The sequence below is a fragment of the Nomascus leucogenys genome, chromosome 18 (genome assembly GCF_006542625.1).
Source record: "Nomascus leucogenys isolate Asia chromosome 18, Asia_NLE_v1, whole genome shotgun sequence".
NCBI classification, from domain to species: domain Eukaryota; kingdom Metazoa; phylum Chordata; class Mammalia; order Primates; family Hylobatidae; genus Nomascus; species Nomascus leucogenys.
Genome location: NC_044398.1, coordinates 10,155,195 through 10,178,978, shown reverse-complemented (window position 1 = coordinate 10,178,978; position 23,784 = coordinate 10,155,195). Strand labels below are relative to the sequence as shown.

Genomic DNA, 23,784 nt, shown 5'->3' with positions numbered 1-23,784 from the left:
TTTCTTTTTCTTACTCTTGCTTCCTTGTTCTTTTGAGAATGAAAATATCAGGAGATCAAGGGAAAAGTAATGTGAGCAAATACGTCATTTGGATTCTCTAGGCTGAGAATTTATTGTCTAAATGTTGAATGAGATATAAATCTTTGCCGGGCTCAGTGGCTCATATCTATAATCCCAGCACTTTGGGAGGCCGGATCATCTGAGGTCAGGAGTTCAACACCAGCCTGGCCAATATGGTGGAACCCTGTCTCTACTAAAAACACAAAAATTAGCTGGTCATGGTGGCGGGTGCCTGTAATCCAGCTACTCGGGAGGCTGAGGCAGGCTAATCGCTTGAACCCAGTAGGCAGAGGTTGCAGTGAGCCAAGATTATGCTACTGCACTCCAGCCTGGGCGATAGAGTGAGACCGTGTCTCCAAACAAAAAAAGAAGGGAGCAAGAAACACCAAGGCCTACTTGGGGGTGGAGGGTGGGAGAAAGGTGAGGACTGAAAAACTGCCTATCGGGTACTATGCTCATTACCTGGATGTTGAAATAATCTGTACACCAAACCCCTGTGACATGCAGTTTTCCCATGTAACAAACCTGCACACGTACCCCTGAAACTACTAGAATAGTGTGCATCTCCTTCTTCCTGCCTTGTTACTTCACTTTTTCTGTTCCATCTCTTAAAGAGGCATGTAAAGTAGAATATCAAAGTATTGAGTGTTCCCTCTGCTTGATTGCTGGATAACCACTGGTACACATACACATCTTCGTATCTACATGGCAGACTTATGTGAGTGACAATACTGTTTCTGGTGGATGGAACATAGAGTTTACATGACTTATCTGCAGTCCCTATATTTTGTTTTGTTTTATTTTGTTAATTTTATTCATTTTTTGAATAGGTAATAGATGCACATGGTACAAAATTCCCAAGGTACAAGAGTTTACGGTGAAAAGTAAGTCTCCCTCCTCTTTGCCCCAGTAAATATAGTTCCCATTTTGAAAGGCAATCACTGCTCTTTCATTCATTCCACATTTATTGAGCACCTACTATGTGCCAGGTTCTGTTCTGGGCAATGATATGAAGCAAAACAGACAAAGCCCCCTTGCCCTCAAGGAGCTTACATTTTGATTACGAATTTCTTGTAATATTCATTCAATAGTATCTTAAGTTTTGTATGGCCAGCCCACTGTGGTAGTTAAAAGAAGGGCTCTAGAGTGACAGCAACTGATTTCGAATCCTATTTTCTCTATATTCTAAGTAATCTTGGAGTATTTATTCCACCACTCTAAACTGTGTTTTATTTTGAAATGGAAATAACGATTCTGTTTTATAAGATTATGAGAATTAAATGAAATAATACATATAAAACACCAAACACAGTGCCTAAAACATGGTAAACGCTCAATAAATATTAGTGTTAATTATAATTGATCTGTTTCTGCTGTTCTGTAATGCTGACTAGAAATAAAGGATTTATTTTCCCAATAGTTTTCATTTCCTCTCTTTGCTGTATGATCAAAGAAAATCACTTTTTAAAGGATAAGCAACAGTAAATTTAAGTCAAGTTTGATCATTAATCTCTCGTGTATTAGACTATTTTCTGAGTCCTATTAAGAAATCAACTCCTAGTAAATCAGTAGAGTATAGAGACACTGTTTCTCTTTATTCTTTCTAATCTTTTTTAATCCCATGTAATTTGGAAGGTTGTACTATTTGGTCTGTGCTATTAACTATTAATTTAAACTTTATAATGGGAGATTCTGTATTTTACAGCAGAATTAAACACTTCTGAGCAAAGTTTCTAACAATACAATTTGGTATCCTTATCTTAAGGAACTTTATGACTCAAGTCTCCAGCCAGATGGGAAAACAGCTTTCAGTTCATGGAAAAGTGACAGAAGTTTTCCTTGGTGATGGTCTTAAGGTAGAAAGAGATTAGAAGAAAAGTACGTCGGGTAGGGGAAGAAAAGAAGAGAAAATAACTTCTAGGATAAGAAAACACTTTTAAATATTAGGCCAATAACTATTTCCTTTATTCAACATGAAAAAGGATCATTAGGGGGCATAATGAAAGATTGTGAGGATGTTCGATTGGGTATATTACACCATGTACTAGACCATTGACTTGGAATCTAAAAAGGAATGAGGGTACACCTATTTGGCCCACCACAGTCCTGATAATCATTTAATGTACTCTCTTTCTCTCCTTTATTCCTGTTTCTATTTTGTATTGTTTTCCTGGCAGATGAAGTTGATGGATCTTTGAATGGCTGATTATGGTGTAGGAAATCTCTTCTTTCAGCCTAGTCATGAGGTAGGGAGGACTAGGAAGAGGAGATTGCTGAGTAGTTGAAGTAAAATGCCTCTGAACTGCTTTTATTAATTGGTTAGTGGTGGGATCAGGTAGATTTGGGGAGTTTTATATTCTTTTTGAATATTTTCTAGGCTCTGATAATTTATTGACAGAAGTCGATTAACAATAAGAACATCAGTGCTCAAGATAAAAGTTTTGAAATGCATCAAGTCAATACTAAGTGAGGCCTTCTCTAATGGCATTTGCCACTGTGCTCCTGGGCTTTGTGTATACACATCATTTAATGCACTACAGAGCTAACTAATTTATTAGTGATACATTAGGCAACCAGAGTGTGACCTCTTTGGTTTACCTTTGGACTTTGTCATTTTTCATTTTTGTTTTGGTTACCTATTACAAAATTACAGCCTCCCCTAAACTCAGTGATTTAAGGTCTTATTATCTCCCGTGGTTCTGTGAGTTAACCAGGGTTCAGCTGAGTCTTGGGATCTTTTATGAGATGGCAGTCAGCAACTGAGGGGGAGGAACATGACCAGATGTCCAAGATGGTGTCTTCATTCAAAGGTCTGACACCTCAGCTAGGATGGCAGCAACAGCTGAGCGTTGGCTGGGCGTTTCTCTCTCTCTCTCTCTCTTTGACTCTCTCTCTGTCTCTCTCTTTCCCTGGTTCTAAGCAGCCTCTCCATATGGCTACCTTGAGCTTCTTTATAACATGGTGCTATCATCATAGTCAGATTTCTTACAATCGGACTGGCTTCCCCCAAACCACTGTTTCAAGAGACTTGAGGAGTCTGCAAGGTTTCTTTGAACACAAACTCATTCATTCAAAATCACTTTGCCAAATTTCACTGTTCAAAATTTCAGCCAACCCAGATTCAAGTAGGGGTACTACGCAAGGGCATGAATAGAAGGAAACATAGTTCATTGGAGGTAGGGGTGAGGGGGGCATTTTAAAGACGAGCTGCCAAAATCCTCTTTGCCTAAAAATAGTGAAATTCCTCTATAACACAACTATTATTTCACTGCACCAAATACCTCTAGAAAACATAAACCTACACAACTCATTTTTACTAAGTGAAAATATGTGACTCTTGGTAACATTTTTAAGCTAAATATATCTGATATAAAATGCATGTCATCTTTTAATAAAATTACCTTGGTTGGCTTATACACACCTGTTAGAAGCTGCCACTAGCTAAAATGTGTTTGGATTATACAGTGGATTAGAGAAAGTTAACAAATCACACAATACAGTTCATCTCATTCCTTTCTAATCTTTGGTTCGGCGGTGTGTTGTACTGTATAATAATGACAGAAAGTTTTGTTTATTGAAAGGAGTGTGAATGAACTTTGTTGTTGTTATTGTTCATTCATTCATTCCATCAACAAATTTTGTGATTACCTAACACAGTGCCTGGCTTATAAGTAATGGAGAACAGGGACACTTTACTGCTGTGATTGGATTTTGCCTTTACCAGTATAAATAGCAGCAATTTAAATGCTATTTGAGTTCATGCATTCAGATATTTGGGCATTGGAAAAAATTGTGCTACAGAATAATAGTAATCGTGCTGATTAAGCCCTTACTTTGTGTATTATTTCATTTAAATCTCCCCAGGAGGCTTGAGGGTAGAGGCAGACTTATTACCCCCAGTTTTATAGAGGTTGGAACTATGACTCAGAGCAGTTACATGGTATTTCAAAGGTCACCCAATCAATACATGGTACAGCCTGGATTGTGGAAAACAGCATTAAAGGAACACCATTGCTTTTATTTCTGAATTCCATGTCTTTTAACAAATGTTCTCACCATTCTAAAATGCTAAGTGGATAATTACTTAATGTGATAAGGCTATTTTATTTTCATTAATCTTTGGCCAAGTGTGTTGACAACTCTCACCCCTACCCCAGACTTCTTTTGGTTTCATAGTGACCATTTCTGAAGTCTAAGAAGTATGGTTGAAGAATAATGGAAAATTACTTTCACTGAAATTTTACTGTATACCAGTCATTTAACAATATTTGAAAAGAGTGCTAAGTTGCCATGACATGTAGATTTAAAAGATAAAAATAAAAATAACATATTTATTTATTTATTTTTATTTATTGATTTATTTATTTATTTATTTATTTATTTATTTATTTATTTTTTTGAGACGGAGTCTCGCTCTGTCTCCCAGGCTGGAGTGCAGTCGCGCAATCTCGGCTCACTGCAAGCTCCGCCTGCCGGGTTCACGCCATTCTCCTGCCTCAGCCTCTCCGAGTAGCTGGGACTGCAGGCGCCCGTCACCACGCCCGGCTAATTTTTTGTATTTTTAGTAGAGACGGGGTTTCACCGTGGTCTTGATCGCCTGACCTCGTGATCCGCCCGCCTCGGCCTCCCAAAGTGCTGGGATTACAAGCGTGAGCCACCGCGCCTGGCAAAAATAACATATTTATTATCAGTCATGGATTCCAAGATTATTTATGAGAACTTCCAATATACCTGGCCCAGGAAGAATACGGCTCCTAACTTAGGGGATCTCACCAGCCAATGGGAAAGACTAAGCAGATGTGTTTACTGGCAATACATTCTGATGAGGGACACCTAATGGTGAGTAGAGGGTGCGAGCACTTCTAGAAAGAGTCAAAGATTAGAGAAGTTCGTCTAGAAAAAACGATAAAGGTTCCATCAAGAGAATACACCCTAGTAAAGGCTCAAAGTCTAAAGAGTTTAAGGACTTCTAGGGACTGAAAAAATTCTGTACAACAGGAGGGAAGGTGGGTGTGGAAGAATAGCCAAGAAGGAAAAATAGCCAAGAAGTCAGTGGAGGGAACATTGCATCATAGGCCTTGCTGAGAAATTGGAATGAATGACAGTATTTGAATAAGGCTTTGCTCAGTTCTGTAGTTTGGATTCGAAATGCAGACTTAAAAAGCCGATGAACATCCAGACATTTCTCTTTAAACAAGACTTCCCCTTCTATTCTTTAGAGTTGGAAATTATTCTCTGCTTGGGAATAGTTTTCAATATGTTCCAGACATTATAAATGACTTCCCTTCTATTTCCATGTATTTCTCATGTTGATTACAGCCAGGCTGATCAGAGTAATGCACCAGGTGTCATAGCATCCTAATATTATATGAATCATGCATTTATCCATTCATCTATGCACGTATCCAGGGAAAACAGATTTTTTTCCCTACTTTATCAGTTCTACAGATTCAGATTCCTGTATATTTAGGTAACATTCCAAGGGGATAGATGTGCTTTTATAAAAGAGTGCTTACTTCAGCAAGACAGTTTCTAAACCCTTTACTTTCGAGCCCAATTCTCCAGCTATTCTCGGGGGCGGTGGGGGCTGGAGGGAAGCAAAAAAAAAAAAAAAAGAAGCAATTGAAATGGCCTCTCCAGTGTACCCAGATGGAAGATGGGGAAGTCCTGCTAGTTCTTTCCTTCACTGCCAACATAAGCAGCGTGGAGCAGCTGAGAAGGAAGGCCACTAGTGGAGAGGGAAAGAAACAATGTAACAGCAAAGTGACAGACCTCAGTCCTGCCTCCTATCTGGGGCAACAAAGGCCTCTCCAGCCAACCCCAGTTCTCCCTTTGCTTTGCACTTCCTCCAGGGACCTCTCGAAGGAGCACCAGTGAGTCCCTCGATATTAAATAGTTGAAAGAACTTGGGCCAAAAATAAAGCAGAACACCCATTTGCTTTTTCCAACTTGTCTCACTTCTGCTCCCTTCTTCAAACTCTTGATAAAAAGCAGCGGCAATTAGTGTATTGCAAAGTGCTTCTTGGAGAGTTACGGGAATCACTGCTGCTTTCCTTAGCCCCAGTTTCACAACCTCAACTCAAGGGCAGGCCCTCCCTCTCTCTTTTTCTCCTCCTTCCACCTGACAGGGACCATAAATAACTGAGGCTCCCAGTGTTCCCAGCTGAGAACAAAGTTGAAAGTTTGCCTGGAGCTCCGTGCCACTCCCCGCCTGGGTCACTGCTTTGTTTTCTTCTAATGTTTTTCCTCTACCTGGGTTGGCTGTTTCTTCATTCATATTTGAGAAGAATCACCTCCTAATTAAATGTAGCACTTCGCTCTCTCTCCCTACATGAAGGCTGTCTCGGTTACCCGACTAGGCAACGCGCACTGGTATCAAATTACCGAAAGTCTACACCGGAGCAGTCCTCATATTTACATACAAATAACTCAGGGGCTTGCATTTATGTCACCATTCTGTCCTGCTAGAGGCTTGCCAGAGGAGTTTTTAATCCAATCAGAAGGAGCTTTAAAAGGATGTCTGCGGAGTGGTCAAAAGGATCTTAATCTCAATTAAGTGGGTTTTTTTAAAAAGATTTTTCGGAGGGCCTGAAATTTTGAAAATCTTCGAACTCTGAGTGAGGAAAGATGTATAATTCCTCAATTGCCTACGAGGATATCAAGATGCTGAGAGGAATTCAGCGGTGGTGACGAGAGTGGATACAAACCAGGGATTGGTTTGCTTGAGCTGGTTTGGAGGTTGATTCTAAATCACTGCTTAAGGAATTCCTGGAAACATCAGGAAAACATTTGATCATCCAAGCCTAGTGGAAATGGCTTTACCGCAGAGTAAGATCTTTGAGTTGTACTTGGTGTGTGCTGTTTTTGTTTGAGATGCAGTGAATGTGCAAATAGCCCAGCCATAAATAGTTACTTAAAATAATCTCTTGGTACTGGGTAGCAGCAGTAGAAAGTTGATCTGTTTAGTTTTTACATTTGCAAAAACAGTAGTTGACAGCGTATTTTTAGACTTGATTGGTAGTTTAAAAGCTGAGCTCTTGCGGTTTCCTGAGTTTAAATGAATGGAAAATGTAAACAGTACCGAATGTAGGAATTGGAAAATAATTCTGGGGGAATGAATCACTTACCTTTGAGAAAACACAACATGTACACTTTTACAATCTCTTGGCCAGCGAAGCTTGTGTCCAGAAAGAGGGTAAGAGTTTGCCTGTGTGGGGAAGGAACTTTTCTGCAGCCCGTGCTACCTTTTGAGAAGGATGGGAAATGTCCCAGAGGGCAAAAGACAGTTGAAAAACCTGCCTTGTCACTCTTGGAATGTGGTTTTTCCATGTGAGGTCATGTTTTGCATACGTAGCTGGTAAAAGTATTTCACGTAATTAACTCTTTGTCTTGATAATTAAAGAGCAATTTATATAGTCCTTTCAAAGTGCTGAAGCACCCATATTATCTCTGGAGAAGGCTGCGTTGCTTTCCATGTAGATTTCAAGCATTGGGACAGTTGGGCTGTTGTTAATTTGATAGGTTTAGAAACATTTCAAAATTGATGTGTTCCAAGGCCCTCCAACCAAGCAAGTTATAGTTCACATAACTTGCTAGTTTCTTACATAAGCCCTAAACTGAAATCCTGTGTGTGAGAAAACCGGTTTTTTTTTTTTAAATGTCTGTTTCCTTCCCACATATAATTTCAAGAACAGTAATGAAGAGGTGGTTCTTATTTTGTAATCCATGTCCATTCAAACAAGCTGCCCTCATCGTGGGTGAGGTGAGGTGAGGAAAACTATAACTGACAGAAAACATCCACCTTTCTAGTCAGCTGAGGCTTACGGGGAAGCAAAGGGATAGGGGTAATGTTTTAAGATTCGTACTTAATACCGGGAGTTGTTTCCGCTACTTAAATTCACTCTTGAAATTGTGTACTAACCTTTACCTATACCTTTTCCTTCTAAACGGGAGTTACAAAAATTATCCAGGGGATACGGGAAGGTGAATATGAGATAATGGGGGATTTGCTGATAACCAAAGGAGTGATTTTCTCCACAGCTGACACTTTCAAAAGGGAAGCTTTTGATGTGGGCTTGCTCTCTACATCTGCAGGTGAAGATGCAATGACAGGGGACACAGACAAATATCTTGGGCCACAGGACCTTAAGGAATTGGGTGATGATTCCCTGCCTGCAGAGGGTTACATGGGCTTTAGTCTCGGAGCGCGTTCTGCCAGGTACTTCATTGTTGCTGTCTTTCATAGTTAATTTAAAACAACCATGATTTGTCATAAATCAAAATCATGTTCATTTTTCACATTATCCCAAAATGTGTTCTTTGGATGAAGATGTGAATTTAGCGAAATGTTCTCGACGCAAATACACATGCTCTGCTATTTTCTTTTGTGGTTTGCAGTTGTTAATTTCATGTGATTGAACATGTTAATTGTGTGTTCTTTTTTTTTTCCCCACTTTGCAGTCATGCTTCCAGCACAGTAGCAAAAGAGCTCACTGACAAAACTGGGAGAACCAATCTGAGTCACATATTTCAAAATTAAGTTTTGTTCCATATTGAAAGAAAATATTATTTGCTAATAAGTAAGAAATATGTGTATAGATTGTTCACTTTTCTCTCTTTGTTATTGAAATAATAATTCATGATTAAAAGAGCATTTTTGAAAAAAAAATATTGTTTATTAAAGTTGTCCACCAAGTGTTTGAGTATCTCTTCTAAAACTGTTCCATTATTTTGTTTACAAGGGACATGTTAGAAGTATAACAGTGATTTACCAAAAGTCACAGACAGGAATGGTGACAAATTCAGTTCTTACAACTGAAGTGGAAAACTTCTGCATGGGAAAACCTTGACTCAAACTTTTCTTAAACTAGTTGAAAGAAACAGAACCTCGTGCAGAATTTGGAGACTTCTTTACCCTAGTGTGGATTAACAGAGTGTTTGCTGACAGTCAAGTTATTTTAAAGCTAATAATTAAACCTTCTAAGCCAGAGCCCTGAGGACATTTTCCTATAGTTTAAGGATCTGTTGTAAAAAGTTTCATTGTCTAATAGTAAATGGCACTTCCCACAAAGTAAACCCTGGAGTTTATTCTCAGTGTAGTTGGTGTGGCCAGTATGGATATTGAATTGATTTTTCTTCTAGCCTTCTTTTAGTAGGAATTTGAAACTCATATAGCTTGGTAGAACTTTTGCCTTATAAATACATTTATAATAGCCCTTAGAGTCTTATTGTAGCAGCTGTCATTAACAGGAAGAGGAAAAATAACTTTAAAAAAATATGCAATATTTTAGGCGATCACAGATAGCAACAAGTTAAAATGGAAAATATGTAGAACCTTTAAGGTTCTTGAGATCCTGTAGATCTTGTTTAAATCGTAGAGATTTATAGCTTTTGAAATCCAATAACTAGCTTGCCTTCTTTTCTGATAATATATGACACATTTTGTGATCAATCATTTTTTTGTAGAAAACTGTAGTAGCTGACCTCCAGTGACATAGGTAACCAGAATATCGCACTGTAATTTTTTTCTTAATATAATTCCAAGGCTTTCACACTTCTAATTTTGATTGCACTATTATTTGTTGCTATTATATGTAACTCATTTTTTTTACTTTGATGACTCATGTTATGCTCAGAGGCAAATATTTTTTAAAAATCTATAAAGCCAATATTTTTAAGCACATTGTTAGAGTATTATCAAGTAAAATATATTCTGAGTGTAACATTTTAAAAGGAATACATTAAATGTGTAACTCATTCAACCATAACATTTTTTTTCTTTTTTCCCTGTCTGATTTTTTGCTTTCTATTTCTTCTGTTTTTTTTTTTGTTTTGTTTTGTTTTTTTTCTAAAATTACTTTAAAATAGTCCCAAGATAAGGTAAGAAGACATGGCACTTTTATAGTGTTTCTCTTCCCTCTCCTGGCTCATGCTCTCATTTTTATTTTCTTTAGCATTGTAATGTGATGTGCTGTGATGTGCTGCGATGTGCCTTCTTTTTTTCTGCTCAAAAGCTTTAGAAAAATCAGTAAAAATTTTGTGATTTTAAGAAAACTAGAAAGTATATAATAAATATTACTTACGCAAAATTGACCAAATACTTAAGGAATTTCTTTCCCTTAACAAGTTTTATATAGTGCATGAAGTAATTAAAGAAATTTCACTGGGTTTGAAGAAAAAGTCCTGAAGTGAAGGGCTGTTTGTTTGCTGGTTGCTGTTTTATTTGAGTTGTGCTAGGTAAATTAGTATAAATTTAGAATTCTGAGGCATGTTTTTCTAACACTTCCTATATTTAACACTTAGGGTATACTGATGGCTACAAATAGTTGGCCTTAGTTAAAAACAATTTAACGCTTTCTAGATCCCCATACAAATAATCTTTAATTTTAGGCTGAAAGTACTTCAAAGTATTAAGGATTCAGAGTGAAACTTGATGGATTTAATTGGCTCTATATGTCTAATTTAAATTGGTCTGGAATGATCAGAAGTAGGAACTTCAGACATGCAAAATGAAGACATCTTTAGGCCTTTCTGTTGATAGCTCCCAATTCTGGGCTCTGTTCTGCAGTTGGCACTCATACAGAAATTAAAAGAAGGAGGAGATGTTTAAGAAGTATCAACAAAGTTTAGATACATTTAAAAATAGAAATTAAAATGAATAGGTAATTATTTTTTAAAACTTTTAAGTGTTTGTCCACATAGAAAACTGTTTCATACACCACTAATGTTAACATATCATGCCATGGGGACCATAATTTGAAGAAATGAATGTCTAATGCAAAGAGTGGCCAGCAACTCTCAGATCACACCACTGGAGCAAAATGTAACATAGTTATGAGTACTTACAAGCTGCACTAATAATGTAGCCACTAGCCACCTATAGTTACTTAAATTAAAATTAGTTAAATTCATTTGTTCATTCACATCAGCCACATTTCAAGTGCTCAGTAGCCACTGTTGTTGGACAGCTCAGATTTAGCACATCCCCTTCATAGGAGAAAGTTCTGTTGGACAGTGTTGAGTTAGAGAATTCCTGCTCTTAGGAAGCTTCTACTGTATTTGAGGGAAGGTAAGAGAATAGAAACAGGAATGGCAGAAAGAAGGGCTTGCAATTGAAACTGGGGAAAAAAGAGAGTAATGGGTTCCATGATTGGGCACGGAGGGCCTGACTGTGCAAGTGGCCAGAGTCATGTGGCTTACTAGATAAGTTCCTCTGTGCAGGAATTATGCTTATAATGGTCTTTTAGTAAGTTTTGCTGAATACACTAAATAATGACTGCAGAATGATGGTTGTTTGGGGATAAGAGAGGTCCGTCTGAGATCCTGATAAAAGTGAAGGCTCCAATCCTAGAAGAATGTATGTACCTATCTGTGTAGACATTAGAATGAGGCCTCTAATATCAGGAGGCTCTATATCTTGATAAAAGGATACCCACTTTCCTATTTTCTTTAGTATAGCAGGCAGTGGGGGAAAGAAATTGTTTCATGCAAAGAATCATTTATTTACCTCTTACGTATGTCTTCTTTGTTCATTTCCCCATCAAGCACACAAAAGGCAAGGCCAAAGCCAAATTCTGGCTGGTTCAACTGGTAAAGATACAAAAAGCCACTTTTAGATCCAGATGGTTTTTTCATTATATAGGCAGTGAAAGGAAGAAGTGAAAGATGCTGGCTTCTCATGATCCTTATCCCCTACACCTAAAAGGACACCAAAACAAAAGGGGCTAGAAGTCTACAATGCTAGTTATGGGATACCCCATTGCTGAGGAGCCAATTCTAGACTTCAGCTAAATGGTTTTATATTCTGCAGCTCTATTCCAAGGAGAGCAGAATAGGAAGCCTCATGCATCATTAGAAAGAGGAAGTGATGAAAGCTATCTCATGACAGCCTCCCAGGTGAGACGGGGAGGTGAATAGCAGATGATCTCGTGGAAGCTCCTCACCAACCTCCATCCTCTGAGTTCCTGGAAGATCATAGGGTGTTCTGTGAAGGCTCAGATTAGCTTCAATTCCGGTCTTTGCCTGTATGACTTATGTGAATACATGCAAGGTCACGAGAGTGACATGGCAGAACTGTTCTCCCAAGGGCCCTGACTCTGTTGAGTTTTAGTTTAGAGGTCACTGTGATGATGACGTATCAGGGCATCAGGGTACCTGTATCTGAGAAGTTCAAGGGCCATATGGAGGATTTGACAGTGGCTGGAAAGAACAGTTGAAGGAGCTAGAAAGACAACAGTAGAGCAAAGAAAGAATATTTGCAGAAAAGACCAAATAACCCTGCAGGGCATATGAATGTTTCCTCAAAGCCAGGAAGATGGCAAAGAGGATCATGCAAAGTGTATTCATAACACTACTTCCTTCTTGATGTTTTCTATGAGTAGCAACAACAAACCAGAGTTCTCAGTAAGTCTCAAAGACTTATAAACAGACCCATTTAAAGTAGACATAATTCTTATCAGTAGCGCATGTCAAGTAGACATAGACCAGAAAGAGGAGACATTCTAACATAAGATCTCGTCCTAGAAAAATCTGTCAACTATCTGGTTCTTCTCAATTGTCATGTCGGTTCAACTTCATAGTGAAACATCCAAAGTTTTCATGCATTTCATATTCTCAAAATTGGCCTAATTTTAAACAAATTCTAATCATAAGGTTGTCTACACTGAAGACATTTTCTCAAATATAAGGGATTTTACTTTTCACTATGTCCTTTCAAGAACAACTTTTGTTGATATTTTTAGCCATCTTGCCTGTTCTTAAAGTTGCATGCATTAATTTTTTTTTTATTCATCTCATCATCATCTACCACTGTTGAATGGTTAACTGTAAATACAACAGCCTCCGCTCCTTCAGTTCGGATAGGTCTTACACCTTGAACAGAAGCTCCTATGCACGGGACAGCATGATGATTGAAGAACTCCTTGTGCCATCCAAAGAGCAGGTATGCATTCTTCTCAAAATAGCCTTTGACCAGTAAACTTACATTTGTATGATTTAATCAAGCTCTTTGTCTTGTGACAAAAAATATAATTCTGCATGTTTGATTTTACGTTCGTAAATCTTCTGGTACTAGCCGGTTAAAAAAAAAATAAGTTGTACTATAAGCAGAAATATTCCTATCTTCTGCAGGTGAGGAAGATAGGAATATCAGAGAGGAACTCACAAAGTCCTAGGAAATGTGCAGTTACCTTTCTCTTCTCTAGGTCAGATCTATTTCAATTTTTTAAAAGGAGAGTTAATAATCATCGGTAGCTGAAGTTGCTGTTATTAACCTCATGAATGTTTTTGTTTGTTTTTGGAGACAGAGTCTCTGTCACCCAGGCTGAAGTGCAGTGGCATGATCTCAGCTCACTGCAGTCTCTGCCTCCTGGGCTCCAGTGATTCTCATGCCTCAGCCTCCTAAGTAGCTGGCACTACAGGCACACCACCACACCCAGCTAATTTTTGTATTTTTAGTAGAGATGGGGTTTCACCATGTTGGCCAGGCTGGTCTAGAACTCCTGACCTTAAGTGATACACCCGCCTTGGCCTCCCAAAGTGCTGGGATTACAGGTGTGAACCACCGCACCCAGCCTGAATGTTGTATTTTGCTAAACAAACTGTGTATCTATGTTGGAATTTGTTAGAATTGTTTTTAATGAGTAAAGATGAGACTGGTCATTTTTTGTTCCCTTAGCTTCAAAGCTGCCTTTGATGGGTGTCTGAAGATGTGATAGTATTTGGCTTTCTACCAGAATCTCTGCTACATGCATTTGGTGTTTGTGTAATTTTTTTCTTCCAATAATTGTGGTTGAATAGATAGTGGGTTACTATAAGAAGTTCCAGTAACACAGTCTTCCTGCATATGGGCTCAGGATGGTCCTGGAATAATTACTACACAGATAATACCTGGCTTTAAGTGTGCACGGTAGTGATTTAATGATAGATGAAACTATCTGGACAATAAAACTTTTAAAGGTGGCTTATAATATTTAAACAATGTAAATAATTGGTGAAATCATGCTGGGCTTTTTGACTCACTGCACAATGAAGGTGAATTGGAGCAGATGAATAAGTGATAGTCACATATCACAGCCAAGTTAGAGGTTAAGCAATAGGTAGACTTTTGGGACTCCCACATGTCTGCAGATGCTGATGTTTAGACATACACGTGTGTGTTGTACTTCATAGGGACCTACAATACATATTTTATTACTTTTTACTCTCTAGAACATTCTTAACAAGCAGGCCTTACAGAGGTGAATATAGTGGTTATTCAGTGTTTGGTCAGACAAAAAAACTATTTTAAAAATGATTATAGGCTGGGCATAGTGGGTCATGCCTGTAATCCCAGCACTTTGGAAGGCCAAGACGGGCAGATCACTTAAGGTCAGGAGTTCATGACCAGCCTGGCCAACGTGGTGAAATCCCATCTCTACTAAAAATACAAAAATTAGCCAGGTGTGGTGGTGGGTGCCTGTAATCTCAGCTACTCGGGAGGCTGAGGCAGGAGAATTGCTTGAACCTGGGTGGCAGAGTTTGCAGTGAGCCAAGATTGCGCCACTGTACTCCAGCCTGGGCGACAGAGCGAGACTCTGTCAAAAAAAAAAAAAAAAAAAAAAAAAGATTATAGGTGCATGTATTAGTATGTTCTCACGTTGCTAATAAAGACATACCAGAGACTGGGTAATTTATAAAGAAAAGAGGTTTAATTGACTCACAGTTCCACATGGCTGGGGAGGCCTCACAATCATGGTGGAAGAGCAAGGGACATCTTACATGGTGGCAGGCAAGGAGAGAACTTGTGCAGGGTAACTCCCCCTTATAAGACCATCAGATCTTGTGAGACTTATTCAGTGTCATGACAACAGCACGGGAAAGACCTGCCCCTATGATTCAATCACCTCCCACCAGGTCCCTCCCACAACAGGTGAGAATTGTGGGAGCTACAATTCAAGATGAGATTTGAGTGGGGCACAGCCACACCCTTTCAGTGCAATAGCATGTCATGGGTTTTAAATGGGTATTAGCACTAGAGAAAGCACTTGTCTCAAATAATGAAACTAAGCTCTTGGGTATAAGGTGTTGCCAGGAATTGGTTGAAATTTTCTGCTTGGTTGGCTGTGGTCATTATCTTAGTCTGTAATCCTGCTCTTTTCATATTCCCGATTGAAATGAGATGGCAGTGGAGATATTGATACCACTTATAAGTATAAAAATGCCTGTTATTCTCTACACTCTAAGGAAAACCCACAAAATGTAAAATCACAGGTGAAAGGAGGCTCCCCAGGTATCAATGACACTTTGCTAATGTAGAAAGCATGTGCCAGGGAATTTCTGATCGAACCTAATTGTGGCTTATATTTCTGCATATTAACTTGCTATGGGTCAAGGGCCCGAAATTGGAACCACCACCACCATCAGCATGACCTTACCATCATCACTGTCCCCTCCACCACTGCTAACACCACCACCATTACCGCCATAGTTACTCCACCACCCAACTTCTGCACATCAATGTTGAAGTAAAATGCGAGTGTTTGTGGTACTGTAAAATGGCTTCTGAGGGTTCTCACACCATTGCCTATTAACTATTACCAAGACCTACTTACTCAGGTAGACGGGGGGGTGGGGGGCAGCATTTACTCAGAACTAAGGATTTGTGAACAGAAATAGAAGACAAAGAGAATTTTTGAGATGAAACTGATGCTCTTGTAGTCAGTTGTTGCTTCCAACTCAGAAATACCTCTGTGGACATCACGAACGCTTCTACAGACCCATCAGAGGAAAGGAGAGCATAGGACATCTGAAAATCTTTCAAAATAAACTTTAAGTTGATAATGTAGAAACAGAAAGTTGCTGTCTTTAATGAGCACAGAATACCCACATAGGCATTCCTTGTGGAACCAGCATGTTTAATAAGCATGTAACACTACTCAGATCCATGCAAATCCAGAATAAATTGGCAGGAGATTTTGGAGCAGGAAATGAAAGTCATAAAGACATTTTAGGGACTGTTGGGAGCATTTGAAAATGTCTTGGAGATATCTGTGTATGTAGGAAATCATTGATAATTTTCTTAGCAGTGATAATTTTAGCATTGATAATTTTCTTAGCTTATCACTGCTACTTATTGAACCTACTCAGAGAATATTGGGGTATGCATGCTGAAGTTTTCCAGAATTAAGCAATCATTAATTCAACTATTTCCAAATAGTTCAGCCAAAATGCATGTGGATAAAGTTAAAGCAAATATAGCAATGTTAATTGTTGAATCTAGGTGGAAAGTACATGGGTATTTTTTATACAGTTTTTCAACTTTTTCATTTGTGTGAACAATTTCAAAATAGTAACTTGGAGGAAGGAGGAAAAATCCTGAAAGAGGTGCATTAACTTTTTAAGTCTCTAGTTTTGAGACTAAAAAAGCTAATGCACCTCTGTCTATTATTATAGATAAATAAAATTATAGATATAGAGGAGAAGGAAAAGGCTAATTCCTCAAAGAAGAAGCTGGCAGACAGAAGTGTTTAGATACACTGTGCAAGACTCGCAAGACTCATGGGAAGCATTTACTTCAGAAGTGCATTTAAACACTTTAGGATTAAATGACAAAATTATTAGTTTCTGTTTTTCATTTCTCTAATTTTGTATTTATAATGTTCAAAATACAGCTCTTCCACAGTAATAATTTTGTTGGAAAGCATGAAAGAAGTTTTCAATATTTAGAATTCCCAAAGCAATGACATATAACTTACTGTCAGATTTAAAACTGCACTGTCATTGCCCAGTTAAATTTGCCCTGACAAGTAAAGGTGAAAAATGAGTAAAAATGAACTCTCATACACTTTTCTTTTTCAATGAGTAGACCTCACTCATACAAAGTACAGTTGCCTCTTTATTATCCTGCTGATTAATCAGTTTGCATATTAACCACAGTTAAAGTGTAGTTGAGACCTACGGTGATTAGTGCAGGCCTGCCACCTCACCTTCTAGGGACCTGTGCTGGCTGAAGGCACACGTGGAGGCCAGAACTGGGGGAGGGGAGTGGGAGAGGTGGAGCCATCCTCACCCCCTGTTGAACCCCAGTACTTAGTCTGTAATACGCTTAATTCCCTCCTGGACAGTCAAGAGTAGACTCTTTTGTTACAGGTTATCGTGAACTTCCTATTCTTTTACCTTCCATATACTTCAGAAGTGCATTTGAACATTTTCTATTAGAATTAAGTGACACAAAATCATTAGTTTTTGTCTTTCATTCCTCTGACTCTGTATTTATAAATTTCAAAATGTAGCCTTTCCACAGCAATAATTTCATCAGAAAACATGAAAGAATTCTGTCAGCCAAAAATCACCTAAGATATGTTTTTGAAAATGTGTATGTAAATGAAATCATGTCTTGGATTTGTCAAAAGATCTTTTTATTTAAAGCAATGACTCAGTCCGGACCACTTACGAGCATCACTTGGAGAACTTTGGGGGGTGTGTGTGTGTGACAGAGTCTCACTCTACCACTCAGGCTGGAGTGCAGTGGCATGATCTCAGCTCACTGCAACCTCCACCTTCTGGGTTCAATTGATTCTTGTGCCTCAGCCTCCCTAGTAGCTGGAATTACAGGCGTGTGCCACCATGCCTGGCTAATTTTTGTATTTTTTAGTAGAGACGGAATTTTGCCATGTTGCCCAGGCTTGTCTCGAACTCCTGACCTCAAGTGATCCGCCCAGCTTGTCCTTCCAAAGTGCTGGGATTACAGGTGTGAGCCACCATGCCCGGCCACCTGGAGAACTTTTAAAAAGACGATTGCTCAGTTCCTGATTTCTTTGGCCTGTGTAGAGCCTGGGCATGCAATTCTAAATGCACCCAAGGTTGAAAGCCACTGATTCATAGTTAGTATTCTTAACTGAGGGTGCCCACTGGAATTACCTGTGGCTCTTTTAAAAGCAAGATGCCTGCAGAATCAGAATTTCCATGTCTGGGTTCTTGGGCATGTGTATTTTTAAGGGTCCCCTGACCATTCTAAGGTGTACCTTTAGTTAGTAACTACCGATTTAAGGCAACTCTCACTGGAAGCTTGGTGTGTATTGGTCAGTCAACATCTAATGTATTTGTTTTATAAGCTCAGATTTGTGTGTGTCAGATTGTCTGAAAGCAACGCCTGTGCTTGGAAACATTCCATTCCTCTCCAAAAAGGAGTTAATAAATAAAGGGATGAGTCTAAACTGAAGCCTGATTGTCTGGGATGAAGGTAATAGCATGGAGCTTTCATTTCTTCTGATGTAATTATTGAAAGCAACTGTCTGGTACAGCGAATGTACTTAAGACACATTACTGTGTGTGATCCAGATTAGACAGTGCTCATTATATAAATGGAATGCTATTCACTAGATACCTTCAGTGTCAGGAGATAGAATGGCGGTAACACTTATGGTGGTGGTGAAAACAGCTAATTTTGAGCTCCTATTATGTGCCTGGAATTATTCTAAGTGATTTAGCAGTATTAAGCTGTTTACAGTTCACAATATCCCTATGAAATAACTTGTTAACCCCATTAAAAAGATGAAGAGGCCAGGCACGGTGGCTCACACCTGTAATCCCAGCACTTTGGGAGGCCAAGGTGGGTGGATCATTTGAGGTCAGAAGTTCGAGACCAGCCTGGCCAACATGGTGAAACCCTGTCTCTATTAAAAATACAAAAATTAGCCCAGTGGTAGTGGTGCACGCCTGTAATCCTAGCTACTCGGGAGGCTGAGGCAAGAGAATCTCTTGAGCCTGCGAGGCAGAGGTTGCCGTGAGCCGAGATTGCGCCACTGCACTCCAGTCTGGGCAAGATAGTGAGACACTATCTCAAAAAAAAAAAAAAATGAAGAAACTGAGGCACAGAGAGCATGAGTAACTCCCCCCCGGGGACACAGCTTATAAGTGGCAGAGTTACTGGCCATCTGGATCCAGATTGCCTCACTTTATCCTGAACACTCTACATCTGCATTGCTCAGTGCAAGAAAAAGGCCCTTGAGGAGTCCAGGTATTTTATAGTCTGTCCTCCAGGATCTTATACTTGCTAGTATTCTTGGTTGGGCCACAGAACCACCATAGTGATCTATTTTTTAGCATGAAAGATTATATTTAGACAGTGTTCTTCGTTACATTTATTTCTAATCCTTATAAAGTCTTTTATTTATTCAATGTGCTTTAAAAAGAACTGACATAACATATTCAGTAACAATTATAAAAAGTATGAAGAACTGGCCGGGTGCGGTGCTTCACATCTGTAATTCCAGCACTTTGGGAAGCCAAGGTGAGCAGATCACGAGGTCAGGAGATCGAGACCATCCTGGCTAACACCCCGTCTCTACTAAAACTACAAAAAATTGGCCGGGCATGGTGGCACTTGCCTGTAATCCCAGCTACTTGGGAGGCTGAGGCAGGAAAATCGCTTGAACCCAGTACGTGGAGGTTGCAGTGAGCCGAGATCGCACCACTGCACTCCAGCCTGGGAGACAGAGCGAGACAAAAAAAAAAGTATGAAAAACTAAAAAATATGGCATGGAAGGCATCATTACAGGAATGGAACTATTTGACCTTCAGACAGATAAAAGGTAGAAGGCATGACATCAGTTTACAAATATTTAGCAGGCTAACCAATTAGTTTATCTTTCTTTAAATGACCCCAGAATTAGTTGTAAGACCGAAAGGTATGTATATACTGTAGGCAGAAACATGTAATTCAGTATGACTTTTTATAGAGTCATTCAAAGATGGGAGAAAAGCATAAGTCACTTATCGATGTTGGTTGGTTTTGCGTGCATACACCCATTTGGCTTTCTGCATACACCCATTTCCGTGGCAGTGCCTGGATCTGATGGTTGAATCCCTAACCCCACCCATTTCTCAGCTGATGTTGTCTAGAAGGGGCATAAGTCCCTCCTGTTCTGCAACAGTGAGACCCAATTCTGGCCATTCAGAGCATTCCTATCTCCTGGATTACAGCAATTACTTTGGGATAAAAAGTGAAATCTGAGCCCATCTAGTGAGACTCAAATTTGAGACTTTGTCTAACCTTTTGGGAAAGAAAAACTCTGCTGGGGTTCCTAAGCTATAAAGATGACATAAGTCCAAAGCTGCTGGGAGTAGAATGTGAAGACAAATGATTCCTACCATCATTTGAGCTGGATTCAACCGACCTTGAAGTTAGCACCATACAGATTTTCTTGCCATATAAACCAGCAATTTAATTTCAATCTCCCCCATCCCTGGAAAGGGAGTATCTTAAACCAGTTCAGTTTGGTTTTCTGTCATTACTAATGTGGTTGCTGTTGGTGGTAATGAAACCTGGTAGGAACAACCACATATCAATGGAAACGTAAAAAGTCTAGCATCTTAAAGTGCCATTCAACCTTGAGATTCTATTATTTTATGCTTTCTCTCTAGAAATAAGTAAGTTCAATATTAACAAAAGAGAAAGAAAATGAAGAACTATGATTTAAGAGAATGCTATAAACTTGGGAATTTCTTTTTTCTTTTCTCTTTTTTTGAGACAGAGTCTCACTCTGTCACCCAGGCTGGAGTGCAGTGGCGTGATCTCAGCTCACAGCAACCTCTGCCTCCCGGGTTCAAGCAATTTTCATGCCTCAACCTCCCCAGCAGCTGGGATTACAAGCATGCACTACCACACCTCGCTAATTTTTTTTGTATTTTTAATAGAGATGGAGTTTCACCATATTGGCCAGGATGGTCTCAAACTCCTGGCCTCAGGTGATCCGCCCGCCTCTGCCTCCCAAAGTGCTGAGATTACAGGCGTGAGCCACCGCACCTGGATAAACTTGGGTATTTCTAAACAAAAATTTTAGAAAGGAGCCCCTTGCCAATCGATCACTCTAAAATGAACACCTTCCATTTCTTGATAGTTCTGTTGACTTAGGGGCAGTGCATCTATGAAAAGAGAGGAATGGGACAGCTGTTTGGCCCTGCTCTCTCTGAGTAGATTTCTTTCTTTTGAAGACTTCCTTTTCAGACCAGATTTGCCTATGTGGTTTGTTCCTGAGGGGGCTAGTGGCAGGCCTTCAGTAGTGACTGGTTTAGAAGGCTTAACTAGACTATGATGTCAACAGTTGCCCTGGCTGTTTGAATGCTGACTGTGGAGAAAATTCTGTAAGTGATATTAGAAGCCTCATTGTAGCCATCATGTACAGGAAGGCTGCTGTCACATCTTCCACCTCATAACTCTTCTCATTTATCTCACAGCCAAGGATTCTGATTCCTTTGGATTGGACTTGGTCTTTTTTGAGGCTAAGGATGATTTCATCTACATTTAGTCATATAATGTGTAATGTACAATTTGATACGTTAGCAAGTAGTGTGAAAATTGGAGCATTCTTCAGAAGAAACTTCCTGCTTGTATTTTCAAGATCCAAGCATTTTCAATTATCTCAGTAATAGGGAGGGAGAAGAATACCTAACCCAAAAGGCTGCCTATGCTAACAGTCAGATATTCCCCCTCTACCTCTCAACCCTATTCCACCCACACTCCCACCCCCATCTCCCACACTCATCGGCAGATTAACCTTGCTACTTCTTTCACGTAAGCTAATTTCTAAGGGGAGTGCTCAGAAACGTGCATGGTGGCAGAAGGTAGCCAGCCTCAGATTAAAGATTTGCTAGAGACAGTCCCCCTAGAAGATAAGCACCTTTAACTGGTGACATTTAATATGCTGCTTTCTCTCTTCAAAGTGCTTTGCCAGCATTACTCAGGTGATGCATTCAACACCTCTCAAAGATTGGTCAGCAAGATTACAGATTTTTTTTTTTAAGGCAGAGAAGTTGGTATTGTGACTTCCTTAAGGTAGTGCAGTTAGTTTTGATGTCTCAAGCTGGGTGTTGACATGCTCAGCTTCCACTCTGACCTTGATTGACCTTCTTTTGTTCAAGTTCATAACCAGATTGTCTTGAAATCAGTCCAATTTGGAAATTTAATGAACGAAATTTCTTTATATGCTATTCTCAAATAAAATAAGTCTTAAGAGTAGTAATAGTTGACTTCAAGAAAATGAATACTGTAAGGGAAAAAAGGCCTGCTTTTTCTATTACAGTAGGCCTTTAATTTTTATTTTATTTTACTACTCGTGTCAGGTTTCCTTTTATGGAATCCATTTCTTAAAAGTGTTTCCATGTAGTTGTGCTGGATGTTTAAACCTACTACTATCTATTTGGGTAGCAGTTTGCCATTTCACTCAATATCCACTGCATGTCACAATAATTATAATACTTAATACACTACCTGCCACAATGTTTTATTAAATGCATCATCTCATTTCATGCTTTTGGCTACCTGATGAAATGGGTATTATGATTACCACTTTACAGATAAGGAGACTAGGGCTGTGAGGAGTGTTTAGCTTGTCCAGTTAAATAGCTTGTCTATTAGGCAGTAGAGCTGAGAACGGACTGTAAACCTGATGGGTGCTTAAACCCATTCTCCTGCTGGCCACTAGGCAATAGTGCCACTCTAATAAGCAAAGCATAGCAGATCCGAGTAAAGCATGTTAGCCATGGGAAGAATCGATGCGTAGACAAGTATTTTGCAAAGCAAAAACACCACTATTATTTTTGTTAATCCAGCAGGCAGCTCTGACTTCTCCCTGTGGTGTGAAAAGGATATGCTATCCTAAATATCTACATAGAGGGATGCAACATTATAGAACTATAAGAAATAAATTATCTTCAATTATTAAAAATCTAGAGGTAGTCTGGGCACAGTGGCTCATTCCTGTAATCCCAGCACTTTGGGAGGCCAAGGTGGGTAGATCACTTAAGCCAGGAGTTCAAGACCTGCCTGGCCAACATGGTGAAACCCCGTCTCTACTAAAAATACAAAAAAATAAAATAAAATCAGCTGGGCATGGTGGCACATGCCTGTAATCCCAGCTACTGGGGAGGCTGAGGCAGGAGAATTGCTTGAACCCAGGAGGCAGAGGTTGCAGTGAGCCAAGATAGATCGCGCCACTGCACTCGAGCCTAGGTGACAGAGTGAGACTCTGTCTCAAAAAATAAAATAAATAAGTAAATATCTAGGGGTATGAGATTAACATCATCTGTGTTTTTGTTTGCATGGTAATTTAGAATTTTCAAGTCACTTTCACATTACTTGGGTCATTCCATTCTCACAGTGAATCAGGGCAATTAATATTTTCTACCTGTCACCCTAATGCAGAAATGGAGGTTCAGTGAGTTTTTTGACTTGCCATTCACTGGGCTATGGAGTGACAGAGCCTGATTCAAACCCAAGTCATCTTATTCTTCGTGTGGGGAACTGACACCCACATGACTTCCTCTGCCTTGGCCCTGTCCAAGTTGTGGCCATAGAGTGAAGTTATCCCTGATAGCCCTTTACTTTCTGTGGCTCCCAGTCTGATTGTATTATCCAACTGTTACTAAACTAAATTGTATTTACAATCTCCCAGAATTGTTGCACTGAGTGTTGCATGTGACCTGTTACTGGGAGATTTACTGGTTGCTGTTAACATTAGCCTGTCAAGGCTACCAGTTAATTTGCAAGACCACCTTCCCCCATAGGTGGTAGAGCTGTTAGATAAGGAAACTTGCAGAGTTAGTTCTGGACCTTAACTCATGTCATCTAACACTGGAAGTTGACAGTCAGCAACCTAGAGAATTACTCATATTGGAGTTAATTGGATTTCTCCTTTTTTTTCTGTCTCTCTTGCAAACACTTTCTTGACCCTGCCTCTTTTCTTC

At 39.4% G+C, this 23,784-nt stretch overlaps 1 protein-coding gene across 1 annotated transcript in view; it reads left to right on the top strand.

Annotated features, from left to right (window-relative positions):
• ANK3 (ankyrin 3) overlaps nt 1-23,784 on the top strand; it is a 366,342-nt gene that overhangs the window by 245,264 nt on the left and 97,294 nt on the right. Inside the window, 2 exon segments of the mRNA XM_030797694.1 lie at nt 8,155-8,278; nt 12,898-13,000. Of these exon segments, the coding sequence (XP_030653554.1) occupies nt 8,155-8,278; nt 12,898-13,000 (227 nt within the window).